Source organism: Pleurodeles waltl, chromosome 6 (genome assembly GCF_031143425.1).
Source record: "Pleurodeles waltl isolate 20211129_DDA chromosome 6, aPleWal1.hap1.20221129, whole genome shotgun sequence".
NCBI lineage: Eukaryota > Metazoa > Chordata > Amphibia > Caudata > Salamandridae > Pleurodeles > Pleurodeles waltl.
Genome location: NC_090445.1, coordinates 885,000,047 through 885,025,859, shown reverse-complemented (window position 1 = coordinate 885,025,859; position 25,813 = coordinate 885,000,047). Strand labels below are relative to the sequence as shown.

Genomic DNA, 25,813 nt, shown 5'->3' with positions numbered 1-25,813 from the left:
ATTTAAAATCACTAATCTTATACAGGAAATATTAGAAAGAGGGGTAGGTTGAGATTTTTTTCTCGCTGTATAGAGAGGAAAGTTGACTATGTATGCTTGCGCATAGGGATTCTAGCAGACACATTCCACTACAGCTCAATGTATATATTGTATGCTGTCTTGTATCTTCTGTATCTTTAGTAAATAACCAAGGGAAAAGAAGACAAAAATATAGATTTCTCATTCTGCACACCGCCTTCCTGTCTGGGCCTAGAATCTTCATTTGCTTCCTCATCTGGTCTCTCAACTTAAGAGAAACTAAACTCGTTTACATCCGTAAGTAAGGCTATCCTAGGAGACGGTGATTTCTTTACGGTGTAATTTAATTATTTCCCAATTTAATTTATGCACGTGGGTTTCTAAAAGTAGAGAAAATGGAGCTGAGAGAGCCAAACTTTAAAACGTATGATATCAATTTAAGAATTTAGCCACAGTGACCTATATTCAGCCCCAGGCTTGCCTTGTCGTCTCGCTTGTGGCGAAGTCTAGTAAAGGCCTTTTTTCAGTCCTGCTTTCTTCCTAACGCGCATTAACACCTAACCTCCAGTCCGTGACACAAGACCACGGCCCTGACATACCACAGAAGTTGGAGCTCAGCAGTACAACAATATTGTTGCAATAAAATATACCCTAACAAAACCATATTCTACTTAAACGTTGCTTATGTGTATGCAGTATTTTTGCAATGCTCCCTGCCAAGTATTCTTGGATATTTTTTATGCTTCGCTGTTGGACTTCTTTTTTTAACATTCATTACCTCTCTGGTTGCAGCTGCTTGGAGTTGCTGGCAGCGAAGGGAACCTCATTGCTGTATTCCAGGAGGAACACAACCGTGTCCTGCAGCAGCTCCAGGTTTTCACCTTCTTCCCAGAGGTTATTGCAGCTGTCAAGAAACCCTTTGAGCGGAAGAGTGTGGAACGCCAGTCTCAGTCTCAGCCTGTGAGGAGAACCATCCTGGGCCCAGTAAGTATATATAATCCCGCACCTCCTCTTCAGTGTTTGTCCTTTACCCAACATGTTTGTGATGGTGTAAAAATAAGGTTCTCTCATGTGGCTTGTTTTCAGTTGAGTTTCACTTCATTGTGTCTTGTTTTCTGGGAAAAGTCACCTTGGTTACAAAATGGGGACTAGCTTGGCATTTTGCATGTGATTTGTAATGTGCCAACGTAGTTTTGAAATGCCTTCATGTGTCTAAAGCATCTGTATAAATCACATTTTGCGGGAGATATTCATAGCACCTAAAATCGCTGCCCTATTTTAATCACTACAATTGTAATTTCTTAACAGTGCCTCGTCAGGGGTCATAGGCATATACAAATACATTTACATTTGTAGGCATACGTTGCATAAATTTGCACGTGAAACATAAGATATGCTTCGTAATGTTTAAATATAAAAAACATCTATATTTTTAATTCCTTGAACTTCGTTGCAGATTGTGACAGCTTTTTATATCCAATAAGAATGCACTCATGCCTCTAAGTATGAGGAAGGATTTACAGCTATTTTTAAGATGATTTTGGATGCTTACCGTGGGTATTGCATATCAAGTGAATTTGATAGGGCCTCGTAGCTCTTCAGAATGGATGGGGAAAAAGCAGGACATAGTAACAGTCTATTCACTCGAGACGTCCACAGTGGTGATATCAGTGATGTAATTCAACATCTCTGGGATGATTTAATATGTGAGGTCCTAAGCAGCGCATGGTGGGAGAGCAAGCTATGGCTAGTTCAGTAAAGTACAACTGCTGTCTTTTTTGTTATTATTAAACATTTCTTTTTTCTCATTTAAACATCTAACTATAACGTTAGTGAATTTCCGGGGAGTGTTTTTTAAGATAAGGAAAGATCTTCCAAACCTAAATATAACAAATCTTAAACCCTTGTTTTTTTCAGTTAATTTATTTTTTTTTTAAAATCCTATTCAGTGAACTTCGCTGGTGTGCACAGCCTTTCACTATGCACAGCGAGAGGTTGCCCTAAAGCCCCAAATCCTTCCTCAGCACACACAGCCACAGCCTCTGTCCATTCACCGCTGGGGGGTGGCAAGCAATAACACTCAGAGACCGAATCATGTCTGTAACATGTTCTCCCTTTTCATTAGTTTCGGGGCACTTCTGTTTAATTCAATACATTTTGTCAACGGAACCTCTAAACTACATGTTTTTAATTCATTTGCAGCCAAACTACACAATGCAGTCAGACAAGCATAGAGTTGCCCTCCTGGCCAAGTATCCCCCGGAGAAACTCTTTCACGCAGAACGGAACTTCAATGCTGCCCAGGAGTTAGACGTCTCGTTGCTGGAGGGGGACATTGTTGGTGTAATCAAACAGCAAGACCCCATGGGCAGCCAGAATCGCTGGCTCATCGACAATGGAGGTGAGAGTCCACGGAAGCCTTCACAGACCTACGTTTGTTTTTATTTACTTTATTCATCATGTTGACAGATCAAAGATTTCATTTTTATATTTGCCCTAACAAGAACAGCAGCAGTATGTTCTTTCCTGTGCTGTAGCCCACCCCTTCGCCAAACCAAAGAATGTAGCTTTTTATGTAGCTGTTCGAACATATGTCAAGATTCTGTCTCTGACCTTTCAATGTATTTTGTCGCGGGATTTAAATTTCTTTGCCTAATTTCCTTTCTAAAATTGAGTTAAGGTAATTATTGCCATTTATATTCCTTAAGAGTATTTTCATATTTGCCTATTCTGTAATGCTAACATTTAGTGTCCTGTCTCCACAGCATCCAAAGGTTTTGTGTATAGCTCCTTTCTCAAACCATATAATCCTCGCCAAAGTCACTCAGATGTTTCCGTTGGAAGCCATTCCTCTACTGAATCGGGTTATGGTGGCTCGTCCCCAATTTTATCAAGGCAGAATAGCAATAACACATTGACATTTAATGCAAACAGCCCATCTGTTACCTTTTCGACGGCAAATCCAGAGACCGATGGCTCGTCTGCAGCAGTCATCAGTCAAGTAGATGCATCTGAAGGGAACTCCTGCAACTCGTACAAACGGTCCAAAGACTCAGATGGCCCAACTCTGGCAAACCAGTGGGATGCTCGGGAGACAACAGTGGTCGCAGATGTTGTACAGTCATCAAATAACCGCCGGTATAGTCAACAAGACACTGTGAATATCTCCACAACACGAAAGAAGTTGGAGAAGGGACGAACTGTGGAACCCCCAAAATCATCTCGTAGGATAGCTCCTTCTCCAATAGAGAGAGATTCTGAACAAGACAGCAGTGAGTCTGAAGGCAACCAGGTAAACATTTACCTCCAGCTCTTTTGTTCCTAATACAATGTGAACACTGACTTGATACCTTTTAACTTGCTAGGAGAATGTTTAGTGGGCAATGGTCACCATTTTAATGTTTTCTCCCACAAAATCAGGCATGTCTGGTTTACGTCCGAAACATTGTGTACTTATAATTGAATATTTATTTTTTTGGATAGCTTCAAACCTACATTAGAAAATGTCAGAGGAAATAATGCCTGCAGTAGAATTCTTCGAGAAGTGGTATTTTATATATTTTGACCTTATGCCATGTTGGGCGAACGTGTTAAACACCTTGAGGGTGTCTGGAGTGAGAATGATAAACAATTCTTCAAATAACTCTTTTGAGCCGAACTCTTCCAGTAGTTAAAAAACTTGAACCTTGCTTTTACAGTCTCCTGGATTTAGCACAGCAGTTTGAGGTCACGCATGTAAGTATGTCATATTTGCAAGGTGGACAGGCAGCAAAAGTTATGTCTTAGAATTATTGATAGGATGGCAGAGTTTCTATAGTTCTGTTTATATTACGCACTGCATAGCAGTGCCTTTTTAGGATTTTTCAGGTTTATCATTTGATAATTTCTTGATGAAAACCAAAGCAACACACTGTCCACAGATATCCCCACTTCTGCCTTCCAGGGCTTAAAGGTATTCCCTTATTCATTTATGTAAGCAGTTGGAGACCTACACTTGTAGGATTAAGGCCATGAATCAAGCGTTGTAACTGGACTGAATAAACCTTCTGTTGACACCTGTTCATGTGGCCATCACACTTCTACAATAACCTTAAAGGGGGACATAATTGAACTGCAATGAACACATAAAGAGGACCACACTGCCAATTCTAATTCTATCACAACTCCTTCCCAAAGTGTCTAATGGTGTTTGGAGCACATCTTTGTTTAGTGCCGTTCACAAGAGCATCCAGCCAACAGCAGTGCCTACTACGCACTCAGGCAGCAGTGTCACTCTTGACCAAGTTATGTCTTCACAGTGAATGCCAAAAAATCCCATGCCAATCCATCTGTTTCTAGGAGCATTGATAAACACGTTTATAGGCAAAAGCTACCCAAACCAGGAGAAGGTCATGGCATTCACAAGTCTGCTACCTCTTTTTTCAGGCAACCTGTCCACTAACGGGAAGAACATTATTTAGACTGTTGGTGATGGTGTCCTTCTTCCCAGCTTTAGTACCATACACATGCCTGCATATGCGGCCACTCCAAGAGTGCCTGGCCAGACAATAGTCACAAGTGGTGGGTCTATGGGGAGATCTACTATTGGTAGAGGCCAGAGTTCAGCACAGACTTTTATAGTGGAGTGACAAAAACCTAACTGTAGACAGACTATTTCTTTACTTAAGCCGCTGGTGACCATTACATTACATTCATCATTAAGAGGGTGGTAAGCAATCTAGGTGGTGCAGAAGAAAATACTACATCAGTTTGAGAAAACAGACAGCAATACAGTTGGTGTTCAGCACATTTTACCTGCTCATGTGGGAAAACAAAATCCTGGTCAAGATGACCAACTTGATTGTATGATATCCAAAAACAAGGTACTTGCCTAAGCTGTCAGTTTTAGCCCAAAAGATCAATCAAGGAGCCATTCACAATCAGGTACACAAGCATCTGTGGGGGTGTGGACATGGGCTTTGCAAACTGGCTAAGCAGGATGCATCAACGAGTACACAAATGGGAAATGAATCCCCAAGTACTTCAGCACTGTTTCCACAAATGGGGAATGTCTGTAATTAATCTGTTTGCCGTTGTAGAAGAGAAAAATGCCTGAGCTTCATCTCGTGTTCACCACAGTCCATGGTCAATGCAAGGACATTTCACTTAGGCGTTTCCTCTGCTGCTTTTGCTTCCATATGTAGTGAGGAAACTCAGAGAAACATTAGTGACACTTGGTATAGTGGAACTAAGTGGGTATGATCGTTCTGGTTCTCATTTCTTCTAGAAATGTTAGCCCATACACACAAGAAGCTTCCCATCAGGGCAGATCCTCTAACACAACATCAGGGACAGCTGAGACCGCCAAATCGCAAGTCATTCAACTTTGCATTTTGGTATCTGAAATCCTACAGTTTGGGTGTCTCAAACTACTTGAAGAGTCTAAGTTAATCAACTGATGGGTACCCAAGAAAGCTACGTATGTATGTTATGCAACAAAGTGGAAATGTTTTGCCCATTACTGTTTAGGCAAGACAACATATGTTATGTGTTGTACCCATAGAAGGCAGTGTTAGCATACACTTCTGTCAGGTTATGTTTCACAACAGTATTTGCTTGATTCCAAAAAAAGGCAACCCACTAACCTCTTTCTTTCTGCGCCAGAACTTGAGCTCATCTGGAGAAGAGCTACCCTCCAGTCACTTTTTGACTGAAATTTGTTGACATTTTGTCGGCTGTTCATGAGGGTTTTCCTTCTAGTCTGTTAAGGATGTCATCGCGAAAGATGGGTTTTAGGCTTTGCAGAGACTGGCACTGGCCGATGTCTGTACGGATCTGCACCTTGTTAGTCGGTGGTGTTTGAAGCGCGACCACAACCAAGCGGTATAGGAATTTTAGTAGGCCATAGGCTTTATTTTTGGGCAGTCTGACTTCATTGGCGTGCCTTCAGGCCCCATAGATTTCGAGGAGAGCCCCATTGAGTTCTGAACCGGCAGCTTCAGCCTTGACACTGATGGGGCACCCGAGGATCCAGTCCTAGATCTGGACCAGCTCCAGTCGTACCACTTCGACCTTCACTGGCCATTGTCACCTCTGACATTGACATGGAGCTGGATAGGTATCACTAGTTGCCTATTTGGATGCCGGCAGATGCCTTGCCTGCTAGATCGGAGCTTGAGCCCTGTTCCCTTAGACTAGGCCTCAGAGAAGACTGAGAGGGGTCACTGGACCCTTTAGACTGTAAGACTTATGAGGAATAAATGGACTGGCATGAGGATCTGGGTAAAACCAGTGGACAGGGTACTCCTTCAGATACTGGTATGCTTTTTCGCCTTACCATGGATGTAGAAGAGGGAACTTTCTACTCAGTGGTGGTGCGGGGGACAGCTGAGGTCTTAGACCTTTAACTACCCTTGGTAGCAGTCAAGACTAATCTCTTGACAGAGGTGCTACAACTGGGATTTTGCACCTCTGAACCCTTACTCGAGTTCAGTAATGCCCTCACAGATGTCCTTCTGGGTACATGGTCCCAACCCAGCACAGGGGCTGCTGTGAATAGGTTGATTTCCCATCGCCCCATTCCTGAGGACCCAACCTTCCTCAGACAACACCCTTAACCCTTAGATCTTGGTGGTCTAAGCCTCAACTTCCCACTACGCTTTCCCTATCACTCCCTCAGATAGGGAATCCAAGAGAGTGGATTCATTTGGGAAGATGTTTTCTTCTGCCAGCCTGGCATTGTGGTCGATTGTGGTCCATGAACTTTTGGGCTGTTATTCCCACACCCTGTGGGGCACAATTGTGCAAATGCTGCCACAGGTTCCGGAGATGGTCTGGACTGTACTCTCTCAGGCTGTTGCTGATGGGATGGATGCAGCAAAGTTCACAATTTGTTGAGAACTTGACGCAACCGACATAATAGGCAGAGCAGTGTTCAGAACAGTGGCCCTGAGGCACCAAGCCTTGCTGAGGACATCTGGGTTTTTGGGGGATATCCAAGCTTCCCTTATGGACAGGTCATTTGATTGCTTCAGTCGCTTCAGATACCAGGCAGATTCGGCACTGGAGCAATTTAAGGACTCTCTGGCTATGGACAGGTCCTTTTGGCCTCATGGCAGCTCCTTGTACCTCCCAACTGCTTTTTGCTTCTTTCCTGGCTACAGAAGGTGCTTCCAGCCATGCCAGTTCCTAGCTAGCCAGCGCATGCTTCCCAGCCTCTGCATGGACCAGGGCCCTTACCTAGAGACCTCATGGTCAGTCTGCCACCTCAACTGCAGCAGCCTCCAAACCCTCCTAGTCTGCACATTTACCACCATGGGCACCCAGTTGGTGGCAGGATTTATCACCTGCTCCACTGGCAGTAGGTGGATTTTGCAGCTTGTCTGAAGGGGCTACTTTCTCCCATTCAATACTACTCCTCCAGCCTGCCACCAACTCACAACAGGCTGATGGAGGATCTTCTGTCCCTTAAACGTGATGACATTGTGGCTTTCTTTGCCAATAGAGCCACGTAGAGGGTTCCAGTGTCAGAAGTAGGCTGTGGTTGCTATTCCCACTACTTTCTGGTTCCTAAAAAGGACAAAGGTCTTCACTGTATTCTGGAACTACACTCCCTTAATCTCTTCCTCAAGAAGGAGATATTGAAAATGCCTAGGATGGCTCATGTTTTGTCTGCCCTGAACCCAAGAGATTGGATGGTAGCATTAGACTTGCAGGATGCCTTTTTTTCACAGCCGCGTCCTGCCTGCCCATTGGCGCTATCTGCAGTTTACTGTATGCTACAAGCATTTTTAAGTTACCCTGCTCCCCTCTGCCCTTACCAGTGTCATTCGGGTGTTCATCAAGGTGGTTGCAGCTCATGTGCGCAGATCAGGGGTTCCAGTCTTCACCTATCTCCATGACTGGCTGTTGGAAGTGGGCTAGCCACAGGTTGTCATCTCCCACCTCCACAATATGATGAATTTCCTGTATTAGCTGGGGTTCACAATAAACGTGGTGAAGTCATACCAGACTCCTTTTTAGACGCTCCCTTTCATTGGAGCTGTTCTGGAAATGGTGCAGTTTCGGGCAAGTCCAGGACATTCAGGCTATGATTTTGATGTTTCAGCTTCTATCCTGGATTTCGGTGAGACTGACACTGAGGCTGTTGGGACTTATGGCCTGCTGCATTGTGCTGGTGACATACCAGGTGACCTATGCAGGCTCTGAAGTGGGACCTGAAGTTTCAGTGGGGAAACTCTCCAAAATGGTCCATCTCTCAGAGGGAATGGCAGAAGCCCTGCACTTGTGGCTAACAACCCTCGACTGGGCAGATCCCTCTCCCTTCCCCAAACCAGAAAGGGGAAGAACAGAGGACTCTGGTCTCCAGGGGAATCCAGACTCCAAATCAACCTGCTGCAGCTCCTAGCAATCCGACTGGCATTGTAAGCCTTTATACGCTCCTTCAAGGGAAGGCTAGTTAGTGCATGTTTTCACTGACAACACTACCGGCATATGAGATTGCAACAAACAGGCGGGAAAGGGTCATGGATTCTTTGTCAAGAGTATCTGCATCTCTGGATATGGCTGGCATATTCCTGGTGGTTCAACTCCTGGCCGTTTCTCTGAACGCCAAAGCCGACAAACTCAGCCGAAGATGCCTAGCGGATCACAAATTGCATCTCCACCATGAGGTGGCGCAATGTCTCTTTCAGCAGTGAGTACAGCCTTGGTTAGATCTGTTCGCCTCTGCAGAGCACGCATAATGTCAGCAATTTTGTATGATGTAGTTTGCAAGGCGGCTCTTGCTCAAAGACACTTTTCGTCTTGAGTGGAACTCATGCCTCCTGTACGCCTTTCTACCTATACCACTCCTGCCCAGTGTTCTCAAGAAGATCAGAAACTACCAGATCCAAGTCATCCTTTTGGCTCCGGACTGGGCACGGAGAGTCTGGTATCCCGACCTACTTAGCATGTCCATCGGTCCCCCAATCATGCTGCCCCTTCTGGAAGATCTTCTGTTGCAGCAGTAGGGGAGGGTTCATCACCCGAACCTGCCCACTCTGTCTTCTTGCATGGAGAGTGAGCAGCAGCAGTTGACATCTTTTGACTTTCCTCCCGAAGTCTGCAATGTCAACTTGGCAGCCAGGCATCTTTCCACCAAGACAGCATATGCCTGCTGTTGGAAACAAAATGATGGCATGGTGTGCCATCATTGTTATATGTTCTAGTTAGGTTCTGAATTTGCTCTACAAAACCATAGATTCAGCAGTTAGATTTCTTTCAAGTAACTATAACTCACACCCTTGCCATGCACAGTTTTCTTAGCAATAATTTTATTGTAAATGTTGAAGGTCTAATATCAAAGATGCCATACAAGATCTCATCCTTGATAAGTGGAGTAATTAGCTGTGCATGGCGAAGGCATGAGTTATAGTTGCCTTGGGGTGCGAGTTGTAGTAAATTGAAAGAACTCTCACTATAACTGCTGAATTTCTATTGTTTTATATGAGTAAATTCAGAACCTAACTATAACGTCCCTGTAACATTTGTGTGTTTTTTTCACTGCATTTCTATGGTTTTGTAACGTAAAGTAGTTTTAAATACTATGTTATTCCAACCCCTGCCGCACAAGGCCTTTGGCCGTGCATGGTGGGGGTTGGTCACAAGGCAGCCAAGCCAGCCTCCTATAGCCACCCAACCCCTCTCCACGCAGGGCCTTTGGCTGTCCGCATCGCAAGTTGGCCACAGGGCCTGTCTCTGTCAGTGGATCTGTGAGTGGGTGCGTGAGTGTCGAGTTTGTCAGAAAGTGGTTGTGTGAGTCTGTGTGGTTGTATGAGTGTCTAAGTGGGTGTTGGAGTGGGCGTCTGAGTGCATGCATGAGTGAACAAGTGTATGACTTAGTCTGTTTTTTCTTTCAAATTGTTTCATGTTTGCGAATATTTTGTTAAAATTCACTAGTTTTAGCAAATCCCACGCACGGTGCAGAAAAATTATTTTAAACCTATAATTTCCCTAAGCACACACACATTAAACCCCTGGTGTCAGTGTACCTTCACCCTGACCCCTTATGCCACTTTCAATTTGGATTTTCGCAGTGCTTAATTTGAAAATAAAAACGTGCTGGTGCCCAAAGCCCTCCTCTTAAATATGCCGCTGCTTCAATTAAATGTGCGAACACTAAATACTGAGGCAGTGCAATCCTGAAGCCATCTCAGGCCTCTTCAATCCATTACCACCTTTCCCTGCCCCTTCAGCTCACTCCTGTAGCTTTCTGCTCTCTCCTTTGTGACGCCTTTTCGTTTTTCTCTTCCTCCGTCTTTCTCAAATGTGTTTTTTGCTCGCAATAAATGCTTGAGGCAAAAAATTAAGCACCAGCCGTCAAAAATAAGTGCCGGTGCTCTGCATCGGAAACAACAACCACAAATTAAACACACACTAGAATTTAAATTAAAGGTCTATGTTTAGCACTACATTATCAGTGGATGTGCATATGTGAAACAAGATAAATGCCATTTCTCAAAGCGAAGAGAGTGGTAGCTGAAGTGGGCTCACCCATTGTCTCATGCTGCATGCTGTTGTGGACAGAAGCAAAATGTAAATGATACTTGAGTGGATCAGTGACTATGGGGAAAACACGAGTCTGGTGAGACAGCTGTCTGGTATCGAGACAAAGCAGTCTCTAGACCAGACCTACAAAGGCACACTCTTCCAGTAACTGTTCTTCATGGAGTTTGAGGTTGCATCTTGTTTTAGAATTTGCACCATCCAAAAAGTGTTGCATTTTGAACTGCTTCACATTAGAATTGAAGATAAAGGTCTATATTTTCTCTTTCGATTCTCTCAAACCACATTGAATTGCAAGGATGGTATTTCTATTTCCGAAAAACCAAGGCTAAAGCTCCTTTCTAAAGCCTCCTTGCTCGTCTTTCCACAACTACGGGACACAAATTTGTGACGTGTGGGTCATGACACACAAGACGGCAGAATTCAGAACATTACGTGCAGGGAGAGTGGAGCCCATGCAATACTTGGTTGCTTTCACTGTATATGGAAAAAAATAGATTGTAATTCTTTCATATGCTGGGCTAAATTCCAGTGGGGATAATATTAAATTGAAAATAGTTGTGTGTATGAAACCTTAAAGTCTATGCATGCGATGAAGGATAATGTAAAGGTCAGAACAAGCAAATGGGATTACCACCTTTTCATCATTTATTCATCTATATCATACACTTAGACATAACCAATTTCATCTGCTGGTGCACAAATTACACCACAGTGCAACCCTTTGCAACTGTCTAAGGCAAACGCACCTTATTTTATCGGCATTTAATCACACTTATGTGAAAAATATAACTAGTAGCCTAATCTATCCACACAATATATGTACACTCACTTCAATCCCTGACAGGTTTTAATACTCACACACATACACTTATTCTCTCTCTGGAGCCTTAACGTTATAATAAACACACATCTGCAGCAATTTGTTTCATTAGAAATTGAATTCCTTGATATTTGTTTTTAACTGACCAATCTGTTAAATCTGCACAGCCACTGGCCTGACATTCCTGATTCCACTGCATTGCGAATCTCTCTGTATTTGTGTAAAAAATTAGGAAAAATTGAAACCTGGGAACCTATATTATAATTAGTATTTCGTAGAGTGATAATTTTTATATTTTGTGGATTAAAGTGGTGAATTCACCTCCGAAACTGGGGCAAGAGGGTTTGAGCCTTCATCGTTCTCGTTGCTCAGTGACACTTCCAGAAATCAACCAATGATCAGCTACTAGCCACCTGGATCTCAGTCCCTCCTGAGGGCCGCCTGACCCTGTGATGACTTCTTTGCGGAGAATGCACACAGGGCGATGGAATGGGACACCCTTTCAGACCTAATGCCATGCAAATTTCCTGTGGACTGACTGAGGTGTGATGTCTGCCTCTACACAACCACAACAATACCACCTGCAATGCCTGCCTTATCTTTCACTAAAAGAAAACTCTTCGGTATCGACGAGAGAGAAGGTGGACACACCAGAGCATTTAGTGACAAAGCTCTGTTGATGCCCTGGTAATCCTCAGGGAACATCAGTTGCCTGAGGTGAAGAAGCTGGCCTCTCAGGGATTCTGTCCCACCAGCCATCGCCGAGCCCAGAGGCAGCTTTTTCCTCCAATCAGGAGGGAGTTGTGCAGGCTTCTCTCGCCTCCATGCCCTCTAATCCACAGACAAAGATCCCAGCAAGGACCGTGAGTATAGTTAGCATTGAAAGAAAACTTCTAGGGCATTTAAAAGGCCCTGAAGTTGAGGCAAAGCACCACCCTTGAGGACCAAGGGCCTCGTAGCTCGCAACACACTCCCTCAGGCATTTACCTCTCACAGTTGTTAATCCCCAATATACTTCAAAGTCTCCTGCCCTTTTGGGGACAAAGACCGTTTTGATACTGGCACTGAAATCAGCATGGAAGCTGGCATTCACATTCAAAATCACCATCAATCAACACCCCCTTTGTGATGAAGACTCCTTAAATGGTAGGCACAGACATTTTAATGCAATCTATCCTTCAAGTGGCTTCAGGAGTAGATGGATACAAGGCAGAAAAGACTGTTCATACACCTCCAAACGTGGAAAATCATCAAAGCTAACTCTGTCCACGCCTACAGAGACTCTGCCTTAAAGGATAGTAACTTTCAAGGAAGAGCTTACTTTGTAGTTGCTCCTAACTCCCAAGCATAAAAGACCCAAGGACAGAGGTACCAGATCCCCCTCCATCACCATCTCCTCCACCTATTTCTCATCCTCCAGTTTCGCCAGAGGGTGCCCTACACTCTTCTTATGGGGAAGACATTATTTTCCATCCCTTCCCTTTAAACCTTATGATCATTGTTTGACCTGGTACCCACCAGTAACCTGTGGGACAACTATAATGTTGATCCCTTAGGAGAGCAAGACCTTGATCATTAACTGGTAACCGCATTGCCCCCCCCCCCCCCGACGATACCACTTCTTGCCAAGAAGTGATCAAAAGGGTAGCCACCTTTTACAAGGTGGATATGCATTTACTTAAGGAGGAAGATGATTTGTTAGTGGAGATATTGTCTAGGTCAGAGAGAACCCTACAGGGTGATAACATCAGGGGTCGAGAAAAATAAGCCCTCCCCCATTATCCAGCCTGACATTTGGTGTGGGGGGGGGGCGTCTCCCTGGTAGTCCATACTGCATGCAAGGGGGCTTCTGCTCAAGCCACAGGTAGCGCTTCCTCTCCTAACAAGAAGAGCAAGAAGCTTGATGCTGTGGGAAGAGGGTAGCCATATAAGACACCACTCAGTGTAGAGCAGCCAACTCGGTCGACCTTCTCTCCTGGTGTGGCTAGGCACAATGAAACGAGATCCAAGAGCTAGTTATGTATTTTCCAGAGGAGTTCAAGAAGAAGCGGCAGTAGTTATTGGCAGAAGTGAAGACCATCTCCAGTGACACTATCTGCTGTGCCATAGCCATTGCCAACACAGCATCTCAAGGCGTCAGCACCAGCATCCTTATCAAACACCATTCATGGCTCCATATCTCAGGCTTTACACTATAAGTCCAGCAACATCTACCCAACCTGCCCTTAGATTGGTAAACATCTCTTCGGTTGATCAGATGTTAGAAAAGATCAAGGAGGATGCTGATACTGCCAAAGCCATTTGTGGCACCCAGAAGTCATTCCCTAGAAGCTCTTTTCAGAGACTCCAGGATAATGCCAGTTCAGAAGCTACCTTTATGGACCATACCTGCTCCTAACACAGGCAGGTCTTACTACCATCAATCACCTCAATGGTACACCAAGCCTGTCTACAGGGACGACGAGAACAGGGGCAAAGCAAGTTTCAGGAAAGTAGACGCCACTTGAAAACACTGACTCCACACCCCCCTTTACCCTGATTACCCAACAGTGGTCAGGGGTAGACTACAGAATTTCCTTCCTCACTGGTAGGATATCACATTAGACTAGGTTGTATTTGTGGAGGTTCAGCCCAGATACTGCCTAGAACTTCTCACACAGTTCCCAACATCCCACCCTGCAATCACACCCTTAGCAGAGAACATCCAACGTTCTAAAGGGGGAAGAGGCACAAGAGCTCCTTCTAAAAGGGACCATAGAACATATGCCACGTCACCAGTAGGTCAAGTGGGTTTACTCTCTCTACTTTCTCATCCCCAAGAAGGACAGTTCCCTCAAGTCAATTCTGGACAACAGGCCCCTCAACCACTATATCATCTCTGAACACTTCCATGTGGTAACGCTGCAGGATGTGATCCTTCTGCTTCAGCAAGACGACTACATTACAGCATTAGATATCAGTGATGCCTATTTTCAAATCTACATTCATCCCGCTTATCAACTTTACCTACGCTTCATGTTAAGTGGCCATTGCTCTCAGTTCAGATTACTTCCATTCAATGTCACCACTGCCCTAAGGGTCTTCACCAACTGCTGAGCAATAGTGGCCATCCCAACTGGGGGAGGGGAGGGCTCCCATTTCTTCCCCAACCACAGTGACTGGCTGATCAAAAGTGCAGACAAGCACCAGTGTGTAGTTCGTACCCAGGCTTCCACATCACTTCTCTGTAGCCTTGGACTCTCTATAAATGCCACCAGGTTGCATGCACCACCTCTCTATATGTAGTCCTAAGGGGCTGTATGGAACTCAGTCACAGGCAAACCCTTCCCTAACTTACAGTGGTCCTGGCATTCCAGCAGCTTTTACCTAGTTTTTCAGTCAAACGGTCATCTCACAGACCTTTTTTGCTCTTCCTAGAAATCATGGCCTCATGCATCGCCATAGTATCCCCAAAGCCTGGCTACACACGTCCCTGCTACAGCTGTACCTGTCAGCTCGATGGTCACAAGCAGTGGAACAAATGTAGGATCTAGTGTTGACAAACACCAGCGCACTTTGCTTGCTGCAATAGTGGAACAACAGTCAGTCGCAGGGCAGGCCTTTCTTTGCCCCTATTCCGCATGTTACCATTAGGAGTGGGTGGAACTTTGAGTTTCATTCAGTGGAATTCTGTGCAGTTACATAAAAACTCCATGAGATTCAGCAGAGTTCCACCAATGGGAGGAAATATGTATGCTGTGCTGCAGGTTAGTGCCAGTAGCTCAGGCAGCACTGGAAAAATCTGCACGAACAGTCCTATGTGGTGAGCTAGGGCGTGCAGTCATTCGAGTTGATTTTACTGCAGCTTGAATTAAAAATCTACTCAAGCAGCAGCAAATCTACTTGAGAAGCAGTCCTCTGACCGCTTCTACCCGTGTTATAAAAATGGTGCCATGGGACACCAAATCTGTCACTCTTTCATTTATGAAGTCTTGCAGTGAAAAATTCTGTCAAGTGGCAATTGGCGGAATTTGCCTGGAACTCTGCATTGCAAGAGTAATGCAGATTTGCCAGGTTTTGTGGGCACCCCTAGTTACCATTAGCACAAATGCTCCTCAATCCAGTTTGGGGGTCGGGTGGGGGGTGCATCTCAACCATCAACTATTTTAAGTGCCTTGCCTTATACCTAACCTTTCAATCCTCCTTTCCGCTCATTCTGGATAAAGTAGTCCTCGCCTCATCAGGACGGACAACATGACTTCCCAGAATGCCCAAGCTTCACCTCCAGTTACCCACATCCACAGTCCATGGGCAATGCACTGTGGAGGAACTGGGCCTCTCCCTCTATTAGTGGTACGAAAGAAGCAGCAGTTGTCTGACTCTCCTCAGACTCTCATCCTCATAGCCTGCCACTGGGTCAGACAGCCCTTGTACTCAGTACTCCTTGAGCTGTTAATCAGTCTCAAGAAACTCCCCATCAAGCTGGACCTTCTTCTCATAGCCAGGGTCACTTCAGGCACCCAGACAGCTCAATCTAGAGATTTGTTGTCTACTGCATCTATGAAACTTCTAAAACCTGCAGTCCAGGATATCACCTGTTCCATTTCCAAAGGTCAGGCCTAGCCTACGCCTCCATAGGGCTGCATTTAGCAGCTATAGCAGCTTACATTCAAAACGGAGAACATTCCTCCATCTTCCACACATCTCTCATTAAAGCCTTCATGAAAGGCCTTAAAAGGGTCTTTCCTCCTAGAGTTTCCCATGGTCCAGTGTGGAATCTTAATGTAGTCCTTACCAGACTCCTACCATACCACCTCCCTACCTTTACACTCTTTCGCTCTCTAGTATATCTCTGGAAAGTAGCCTTCCATGTGGCCATAGCATTGTTTAGACTTATTAACGAGTTACAAGCTCTCACAGTATAGGAACCCTTTATTAATATCATAAAGATAAGGTTGCACTCAGAACTAACCCGGAGTTCCTTCGTAAGGTGGCCTCCCCTTTTCATTAACCCCCAGACCGCAGAGCTTCCGGTCTGTTCCTCCAGCCAGACATTGTAGCAGATAGAGCCGTCCACATCTTAGCTGTCAAATGCACTCTCATATAATACATTGATAGGATCAAGCTCTTTTGCAAGGCGGATCAGTTGTTTGTAGCCTTTGCTAAACCTCACAAGGGACAGCCCATATCTAAAACAGGCAGGTGAATAGTCAAGTACATAATACATTTGCTACCACAAAGCTCAAAGAGCCATCCCTGTCATACTTTGAGCATGCTCTACATGCAACAATGCCATAACCATGGCCTTCCTTCGGAACATTCCCCTAGTTGACATATGTAAAGTAGCCTCTTTGTCAACCCAACACACATTCACTAAGCATTATTGTGTAGATATCCTAGCCAGAAGGGAGACCATGGTTGGCCAGACAGTTTTAAGGACCTCATTTCAGACATTGGAATTCTCCACACACTAGCCACTATTAGTAGGAGGTACTGCATTACAGACTTTGCAGAGAGTGTGTATCTACAGCAACACACACTGAACCGAAAATATTTCTTACACCTTTAAGCATCTACTTGTGGTGTGTAGCGCTGTAGACTCACCTGTGCCCACCATCCTGCCTAGAAGCTTGGGTCTCTGTTCACAGATTTCTTCTTTTAATAACTAGCTTCCTTTAGCAGTGCACATGTGCACCATTATGAGTTTACTCACCACTCCATATTACTGTCACATGCTATGCGAAAAAGCAATCTAACACAGTGATGGCACCAATGCTCCTAGCCAACTAAGAGGGGGAGTCACACTAGCTTATGACTCAAAACTCTTCTTTGAAGAAAAACATCTTTCAACCCTTCAAGCTCAACATTAGATGGCAGAAATATACAGAACCTGTCAATCTAGAGCACTACACATCATGAACTGATGCATAGAGGCGAAGTAACCTTCTTCCTTTTTTCATACTTTGAGACGTACAGATTGTTTTAATGAGACTATTGTTGCTTTTATCTGGGAACGGCTGTTATTCACTAAAACTGTATGTAATTTTAACTGCGTTTTGCAAGAATATTAATCTTTTTCTCGTTTCTTACTCTGCAGGTTTATTATGCTGTGTATACTTTTGAAGCCCGGTGTTCAAATGAGCTGAGCGTTACAGCCAACCAGAAGCTAAGGATCTTGGAGTTTGAAGATTTGACAGGAAACAAGGAGTGGTGGTTGGCAGAACATGATGGACGGCAAGGCTATGTGCCATCCAGCTACATCCGCAAGTCAGAATATACGTGATCCTTGCTTGACAGTAAAATAAAGACATGCACCTGTAGGTTGCCCCTGCAAGCTTTGACCCACACCAGGGCGTGGTTGTGGTGAGTCAAGGAAAGGGATCTCCAGATGCTGAGGGCTTTATATGCGGATGACATCACTTTCTGTGTTAGGAGGACATGCATTACAGCCTGCGTCATTCCTTGGATCTAATGCAGTGGTATAATTGATTTTTGCTACGCTTCTGGAAAAGACTTCTTTCCCTTGGGCGAGAAGTGAAACAAATGGTTCCAATAGCTGCAAAACATTTTTTTTAAATGAAACGAAGATTATTTGGCAGTGGAAGACGGTATTAAAGCCCACCCAACAACAGTTAAAGGCCAGAGTGGCATGAGCATCTCTGTTCAAGACACTAGTCCGCTCTGCTGAGGTGGCAGTTCCTCAGTCTCTAGAACTGAGTTGTCTCCGACCCATTAAATCCACGGAGGGTTCCATTGGTAGTTCTTGGAACTGACTGAATTGACTAAAGACATGTAATCCGTGTGCATTTGGTCCCTGTGCGTGGCTGAGAGATGTGCAGTGGGTTGCATTGTGATGGAATTTGTGAGCTGGCCGATGACTTGTTTTTACGAGTATGATGGAAGAAATTGCATATCCCTTTTTATTGTTGCAATTATTTTGCCTTTTTTTAAAAAAAAAACAAAAAAAAACACAAATTAGCTTGAAATGCAGCAATTCATTTTTGATGGCTAAGGAGTTTTGTCACCTAGTTCCTTTACAAAGCAGAGCTAGATACTGATACTTGGGGACATGTGAATTTCTCCTGCCTTCGAACAAGCATTTGTGATCTTTGTTATTGAACAGAAACAATCTTGCCTCGACTTGATATTTCCCATGAGTTACTCTATCTTCACTGGTTGCCAAAACAGTGTTAATGGCGATGAGTCTGCAACAAAAAGTTGTATTGCCAAGTTGAAGCGTTCAAAAGGTATGGCGAGCAAGATGGGAACGTGCAAAGGCAGGAGGCAGGCCAATGAATGAGGTGTTAATGAGTGATCTGTTTTTGGCCAACCCAACCCTACCATGAACAAATCCCACTTCCAACTAGAAAATGACATCCTTGACAAAGGGGGATCATGGAAAATTGTCTTGTTTATTGGCATTATTTTAGCATTACGATTGTGTAAAGGATGCTTCTTGGCACTTGACCACAAGTCATATTTTGCAAGTGACACTAACATGCAAAAAGCACCTGCCTTTGACTGGTGAACTCTGAATGCTCCCAAATCCCCTCACATCCCCCGTTTCCATTTAATCTCCTTTCTCATCGCAGTCATGTTATTTTCTTGTTGCCATGCGGTGAATGGAGTACACAGGAAATGGCTGCCAAGGACCGTGCCCGCTCCCTCCTTATAACATCAAGTTAAACCTGTCATTGTGCTTAATTTGTGGTGTCCTATTTATTACTCCAGTATCCCTTCTGTTGCTATAAGTGCAAATATAATTTCACCACATTGATTTTATCTAAAACTGTTGTTCTTTTGTAAATAGGGTTTGGAAAGTATTTTTTCACACGAATGTATAGGGTTTTTTAAAAAAAAAGAAAATCAAATATCTTCCGTTGGGCACCTTTGAACACATCCAGTATTTTATACCTCTGAACGACTAGGAAACAACTGGTATTTCTGAATAATAAAGAAGCCTTTTTCTGCCATAAGGCTGCACTTTCTTTTTTTATATATGTTCTGGCATGTCAGAAATATTATTTCTCTCCTAAGAAGAGACCTTTATTTGTGAAACACATTCATCTGCATTTCATTTCACGTATTCGGTTCTCCATTTACTGCAGTTATCTTCAATCCCAAATTCATTTGCAATCTTACTGCTTCGTTACGTTCTCTAATTGTTGTTAAGGTGTCTTAGAGAAAAATAAAATGACAAATATGTAAATTGATATCCTAATGGTGAATCTGTGCATTACCTGTACATTATCTAAAGTAAAATATACACCAGGCATGTGTACAAATGTAACGTTTGTATTGGTTGTGGTTTCTGGCAGCAAGCTGTGCTATAAGTTAGTTATTGCTTGAAATAAGCGAGGTTTTTGAAGGGTTGTATCCTGAGACAAATGGGCATGTGTGGCTTTAATAAAAAAAACAAGCTTCAAAATCGAGTGGCTAGAGTTGGAAATTCACTGAAACTTTCTTTCTAGAAAGTGAAATCCAAAAAAACCTTTTCCGTGTCTGTTTGCATAATAACTTTAGTGATTTCTACCGAGTGTCTGAAAGCACTTCCAGTTACTTTTTCAAGACAAACTCTAAAATAAACTACATGTACGAGGCTTGGACTAAAGAATTGCATATAGGTTTTGTGATCAAATTTCAATATTAAGCTTCCTGCGAAGTAAAAGGGATACTGCTTAAGTATGAATGGCCCTTAGGAAGCGATGTCAACCTCGGGAAACGTGTTGGCCTGATGTTGTGCACCACTAAAAAATTGGAAATTATGTAAATTAATGAGAATATATATATATATAATATATATTGGATTTTCTTTTTAGAACCTTTTATGACCTTCACATTCAAGCTCCTCGAGTTTGATGTTTGTTTCATTTGAGAATACTATTTTAGGTCATAGGGTGCTGTGAAGCCAGTCTATGTATTTGATATTTGCCAAATGTGTAAGTAAACATGTTAGCACTTGAATGTGGCATCGCCCAGTGCTTAATTTGTTTTAAAAAGAAAAAGTGCCAAGGTCCTTGTCAGAAGGCCACTGCAGCTTGCACCATCCATTGCCAATGACAGCACCAGTACAACAAACCATCACACTCTTACATGACTCAACCATCACACACATGACAATTCAGACTATTCCAGGTCCCCAGTGCTATAAGAATGCCTTGGTTGGCAGGTATTAGTCATTGGTGATGTATTTTCAGTTAATAATCGGCTGTTGTGCGTATCCCTAAATTAAGCAGACAGTGCCACCAAGTGGCACACTGTCATATGTGCTGGAGTCAACAAATAAGTGCCGGTCCTTACAAATGAGTGCTGGTGCCAGCAGCTGAAACCACTGGCTCAAATTAAATACTACACTGCCCACACTGTGTTTTTGAAAAATAAATACTTAACCTAATCGTAGTTGACTCAAAGCTGTGCCTGCAAAGGGATCCTTTGTGTGGCATCATCACAATCTCACAATGCCCTACGCTTTTTTTTTCTGCCTCAAAATATTTTTTATTCTGCCATTGTGGAGCTACTGATAAGACATGTGGTTTCTCTGGGAACTGAGTATCCATTTTACATTATCACTGGTGGAGTTGTGATCTAGGTCAACAGTGTTTTTCTGAGCTTCACTTTTTTTTATTTTTTTTTAAAGGTGTGGTAGAACTAAGCGTTTTGCCTATTTTAATTTTGTTTCTATTAACCACGTTATTTTACGTTAAGCTACACCTCTTGTTTTCCAGGCAAACTCAACAACCTCATGAAAATTTAACCTCGAGTCCAGATGGGAGACAGGTTGAGTGTTAACGGCCATTTAGGATTTAGGGGCCTAGTGATGACTAGTTCAGTGGTCGACCATGAGTCCCTTTGTTTAACTCAATAAGGTCGCTCACAAAATGAAATGACTTATTATTCATTGATAAAAAAGGAAGGTCGATTAGGGGCTCTGACACAAATTAAAAAAAACGGATGAACCACATCATAATTGACACTAAATATCTTACTGAGCCCTGTGATTGGGCGCCATCATCTTTGAAGACGGAACCCTGAACTCAATTCTTTCGATCTGTAAAATGGAAAAACTTTGACCTTGTGTTTGTCCTTATAGGCCACTGGATAACTTTGTGACAAATGCTATGCTGCAGAAAGTCAATGGAGCAATTAAGGCATAAAAACAAATTGCAAAACCAATTGGTCGCCCATTTCCTCTAAAGCCCTGAAAGAGTGTTAAGAATAGCCATAGACATGTTCCAGATGACTAGGCATCTATATTTCAGAGCATCAATGAATCCATGCTTTTTGTGTATAGGATATTTTGGTTGGCCTTCCTTCCACACTTAAGAGCATCAGAATATATGGCATTATAATTTTAGGAGAGAACCCATGCATAGTGGATTAAGAAAATGATAGAAAAGGAAGGCAAGCAGTGTTTTCACAACCCCACTCCTCCACTGCCTCATCACCCTCAGCGCCGGCCCCATGGCAAGGTAAGGACCAGGGGCACTGGATTGCCTCCTTTCAATTCCTTCCCCCACCCTCCTTCCATGGTGCAAACATCACCCAGAAGCACTTCCGAAAAACCAGCTGATAACCTGGAACTACCCTAAGCACCAAGGCAGGTGCAGCCTGTCCTTTAGGGCGGAGGGGCCATCCCCCCCCCCCCCCCCCCCCCCCCCCCCCCACCGTTTGCCCCTCATGAAGAGTGTCTGTCAGGCTGAACAAAGGTGAGCCTGACAGACACTCTTCATGTTCAGGTGAGGCAGCCAGGAGCAGACGTGCGATTTGCACGGACTTCTGGCTGCATGAGCTGAACTTTGCTGGGCTGAAGAGGTCACAGCTCCTGTGGGCGTGACCTCCGCAGCTCAGCAAAGGTGCCTTGAGGCCCTCCCCCAGGTGACGAGGGAAGCGTCACCCATTGACTTCGACCTGGGCGCTTCAGGTTTAAGCCCTGAAGCGCCCAGGGCAAGTATCAATCAATGACACCTCGTCACAGAGTGGGGTGGGGTCAGAAGTCTCACTGACCCCCACCCCACTCTGTGATGAAGTTGGGACTGCTGCCTTCCCCCATTGGCTGACCTAAGGTCAGCCAGCGAGGGAAGGCAGCAGTCCCAACCCTTCTGGGACCGAGGCTGAAGGTAAGTGTGTGTGTGTGTGATCATCTTAAATGATGTTTGGTGTGTTGATGAGTGTTAATGGATGTGCGTGTGTGTGTGTGAGAGAAAGAATGAGTGCAAGTGTGCTGCCCGCCCCCCTCCCTCCTAAAACCGCCAGCCACCACTGCACCAAGGTCAGACTTATTGGCATATTACCTAGCACAATATGTACACAAACCAGTGTTGTAGAGTTTTCTTTTAATTTTTTTTATATAGGAATGGCCCAAAATTTAGAGCCAAAACACAACCCTCCAGAAACAGAGTTGTTGAAAATCTTACATTTAAAACAAGCAGCTGTACAAAGATATTCAACATAAAGCTTCCATAGAAACAAAGTATATTTATTGGAGAAGCAAGGCTTTTCCTGGGAGGTAAAATGTTTCTCACCACAACTAAAGGTTTGCAGAAGAAAACGTTAAACATCCCTGAAATCAGTTGATTGAGCAATCGCCACTAATTAAGCACAGAGTGAGTAACATTTAATTGATTTGGCTTGGAAGATAATCTGGAGGTAAATAAGAGTAGAGAGTAGCAGCTTACTTCTTTTCAGATGTAAGAAAAAGGATGTAGTGAAAAGAAAAGGAGACTATTAAAGGAGACCACGTATTTCATCACATGCATCCAGAAGAGTGAGGTCGTGGTGCACAAAAAGCAGAAACCAAGAGAAGGAAAAAATACAAGCCGACCTTACATATTAAAGGTATTAAATCGGTAAGAACCCCCTACATATGAAAGGTATGAAATCGGCAAGCACCCCAGGAAATAAGGAACAATCAAACCTTCCACTCTTCCCCCCCCCCCACCCCCCGTTTGCACTATAGAAATACTACATTGATACATACGAAAGGAGGCAAAAACATGAGGGAGAGCCATATGCCAGGATCTAGAGTTATCTCTATATGCCATCAATGTATTCAATATTTATTCTAATTTGATTCAAGCCAACATGAAAACAGAAAGACCTTCAGTCATGGGTTTGAGCATCTAAAAAGATTTGAGCATCTAAAAGGTGGGTAAAAGCACTGGCACTCTAAAATCATACAAAATCTTACCTTTGTCAAATTCAACAGCTCAAGCCTGCCCCAGCAACAGAACCCTTACACCAATTAATTCAAATACCGGTCTACAAGTCACCAGAGTTTAAATCTCTTCAGAAATTCTTAGAGAAGCATCCATACTCATTCAGTAGACAGATGCAGCCTCCCAGGAATAACCACCACACTAATCCTCGCCAAATTGTCAAAAAAAATCAGCCCCCAAAAGCTTTAGACCACATCTGATGGCTAGAAATCACCATCTATCCAGGCCAAGCTAATGATATCACTACATTTACCTAGATCACTATAAAGCCAAAACCCACCCACACCACCATCACACACCCATATCACTGAACACTTGGTCTTATGCAGACATTGCAAATTAATATATTTTATTCAATGACTGCTCTTCCAGAAGGCTACAATCGATCGTAATGATTAAGTGAAATGTCGCATACTGAGTTTCTGTAACACTATGAACTGGCTCTCCTTTCCACACGCTTAACTACAAGAAGAAAGCGACAATAATAATTGTAGTAATGAATATAATTCACTGTTACTAATCCATGCACGCAGTATTTGTATATCCAGCAAAGTCAACACCAGCATGACCTTTGATTAAATCCTTAATCTGTTTCTGCAACTTTTGTGATTGGGTTACCCCAGACTGTCAGCTAATCTCCAAATCTGGAAGGGCCATTAGGCACATAAAGACCCTCCCAAATACAAGATAAAGCAATACATTCTTGGCTCCCACTTACTTTCTCAACAGACAGGCTGTCATAGGTGAGATTCATAAATTGGCAGGTCTGTAACAACCGAATCACAAAGTTCGGCCTCAACAGTAGCAGTTACAGGTAACCCACCAAGTCTTTCACAGACAATCCAAAAACATATTGTAGCATAACCTGTATTTGGCAGTTTGAGAGTTCCAAGCAATGCTGCTTAGCTTTCTCACCGCTGTGGCTCCATTCCTCTGCAGGGATGTACAAAAATGCCGTTGAGGTGCAAATCCTGATTGAACCACTGGGCACAACGACATAAAGCTGTATTGGCAAGACATTGCTTTAGCGGAGAGGCCTATTGAGTCCATTTTTCTCCATTCAACTGAGATCTGATAAAAACTTTAGCCAGTTAACTACAAAATAAAAAGCCTAGTGGAAAAGTGACTAAAGTACAATGCAATCACTTGAGAAGAACATCAGAAAAAATTACGATGGAACAGAACATGAAAGGCCTTCCATCAACCACGCAAAAATTGATTCAACTACATCATTGTCCCACATTATCGAATGCTGATCTCAACACTGCCCATACACTGTAAAATCAGAAACGATGGTGGTTGGTGTGGTTAGGAGTACAATGTGATGAACTCTGACCTCACTAGCAAACATATCTGTGGTAACAGAAGATCAGAAGAATTCCTTTGGAAAGACTCATGGTTAGTGTATGTCTACAAACAGTAGTTAGGCCCTTCTTATATATTACTGGGAATTAAGGTCACTGTGTTTCTATCAGATGTACACTTTTAGATACCAACATTCATCTTACTTTCATAGTACATTTTACAGTCAACTGAAAAACCCCATTTTACTTGGAATAGATAACACCTTTTTCCCCACTTTGCCACTTGGAAACATGAATCAACATACTTGGTAGGCTGAAAGACCCCTTCCCACATTACACTGATCTTCCAGGTCCCACCAGAGCTACATCAAGAAATACCCAATTAAAAATCAAAGGAACAAACAAACAAACAAACAAACAAAACGAAACTTGCCTCTATCTGTTCCCCAACCCTCTACCTCCGTAGGGTGGAAGTTAAAAGATCACACTATTTTTCATGAAGCTCAAACATGAGACAAGCACAACAGGAACAAGTATTGGCAAAGACAAAAGGTCTTGCCTATACATGAGCTATTGGCTTTGGCAAAGTGTTTTGCCATGCTGTATACAAGTGTCGTGGACTGGATTTGTTGGAGTGGAGTGGAATAGGGAGAGTAGAGTAGATGGGAGTAGAGTTCAGTGGCAGAGAGTGTCGTAGAGTGCAGTGTTGTAGAGTGGAGTATAAGAGTGGGGTGGAGTATATAGAGGTAGTGGGGTGGATTGGATTGAGTAGAGTGGTGTGGATTGAAATGGGGTGGTTTGGGGGATGAGGTGGATTGAATTGGGGTGGATTTGATTAGATTGGTTTGGGGTGTGTGGAATGGGTTGGAGTGATAGGACTGTGGTGGATTGTATTAGAGTTGGGTGGTTTGGAGTGGGGTGAATTAGAGTGGAGTTTGGTGGATTATATT

General features: G+C 43.5%; 1 protein-coding gene across 3 annotated transcripts in view; it reads left to right on the top strand.

Annotated features, from left to right (window-relative positions):
• DNMBP (dynamin binding protein) overlaps positions 1 to 19,320 on the top strand; it is a 469,368-nt gene extending 450,048 nt beyond the window's left edge. For all 3 annotated transcript variants that reach the window (XM_069239684.1, XM_069239685.1, XM_069239687.1), the window contains 4 exons: positions 811 to 1,002; positions 2,221 to 2,419; positions 2,784 to 3,310; positions 17,442 to 19,320. In XM_069239684.1, the coding sequence (XP_069095785.1) occupies positions 811 to 1,002; positions 2,221 to 2,419; positions 2,784 to 3,310; positions 17,442 to 17,627 (1,104 nt within the window). In that variant the 3' untranslated portion in view covers positions 17,628 to 19,320. The remainder of the gene's footprint in view (positions 1 to 810; positions 1,003 to 2,220; positions 2,420 to 2,783; positions 3,311 to 17,441) is intronic.
• The last annotated feature ends 6,493 nt before the right edge of the window (positions 19,321 to 25,813 follow it).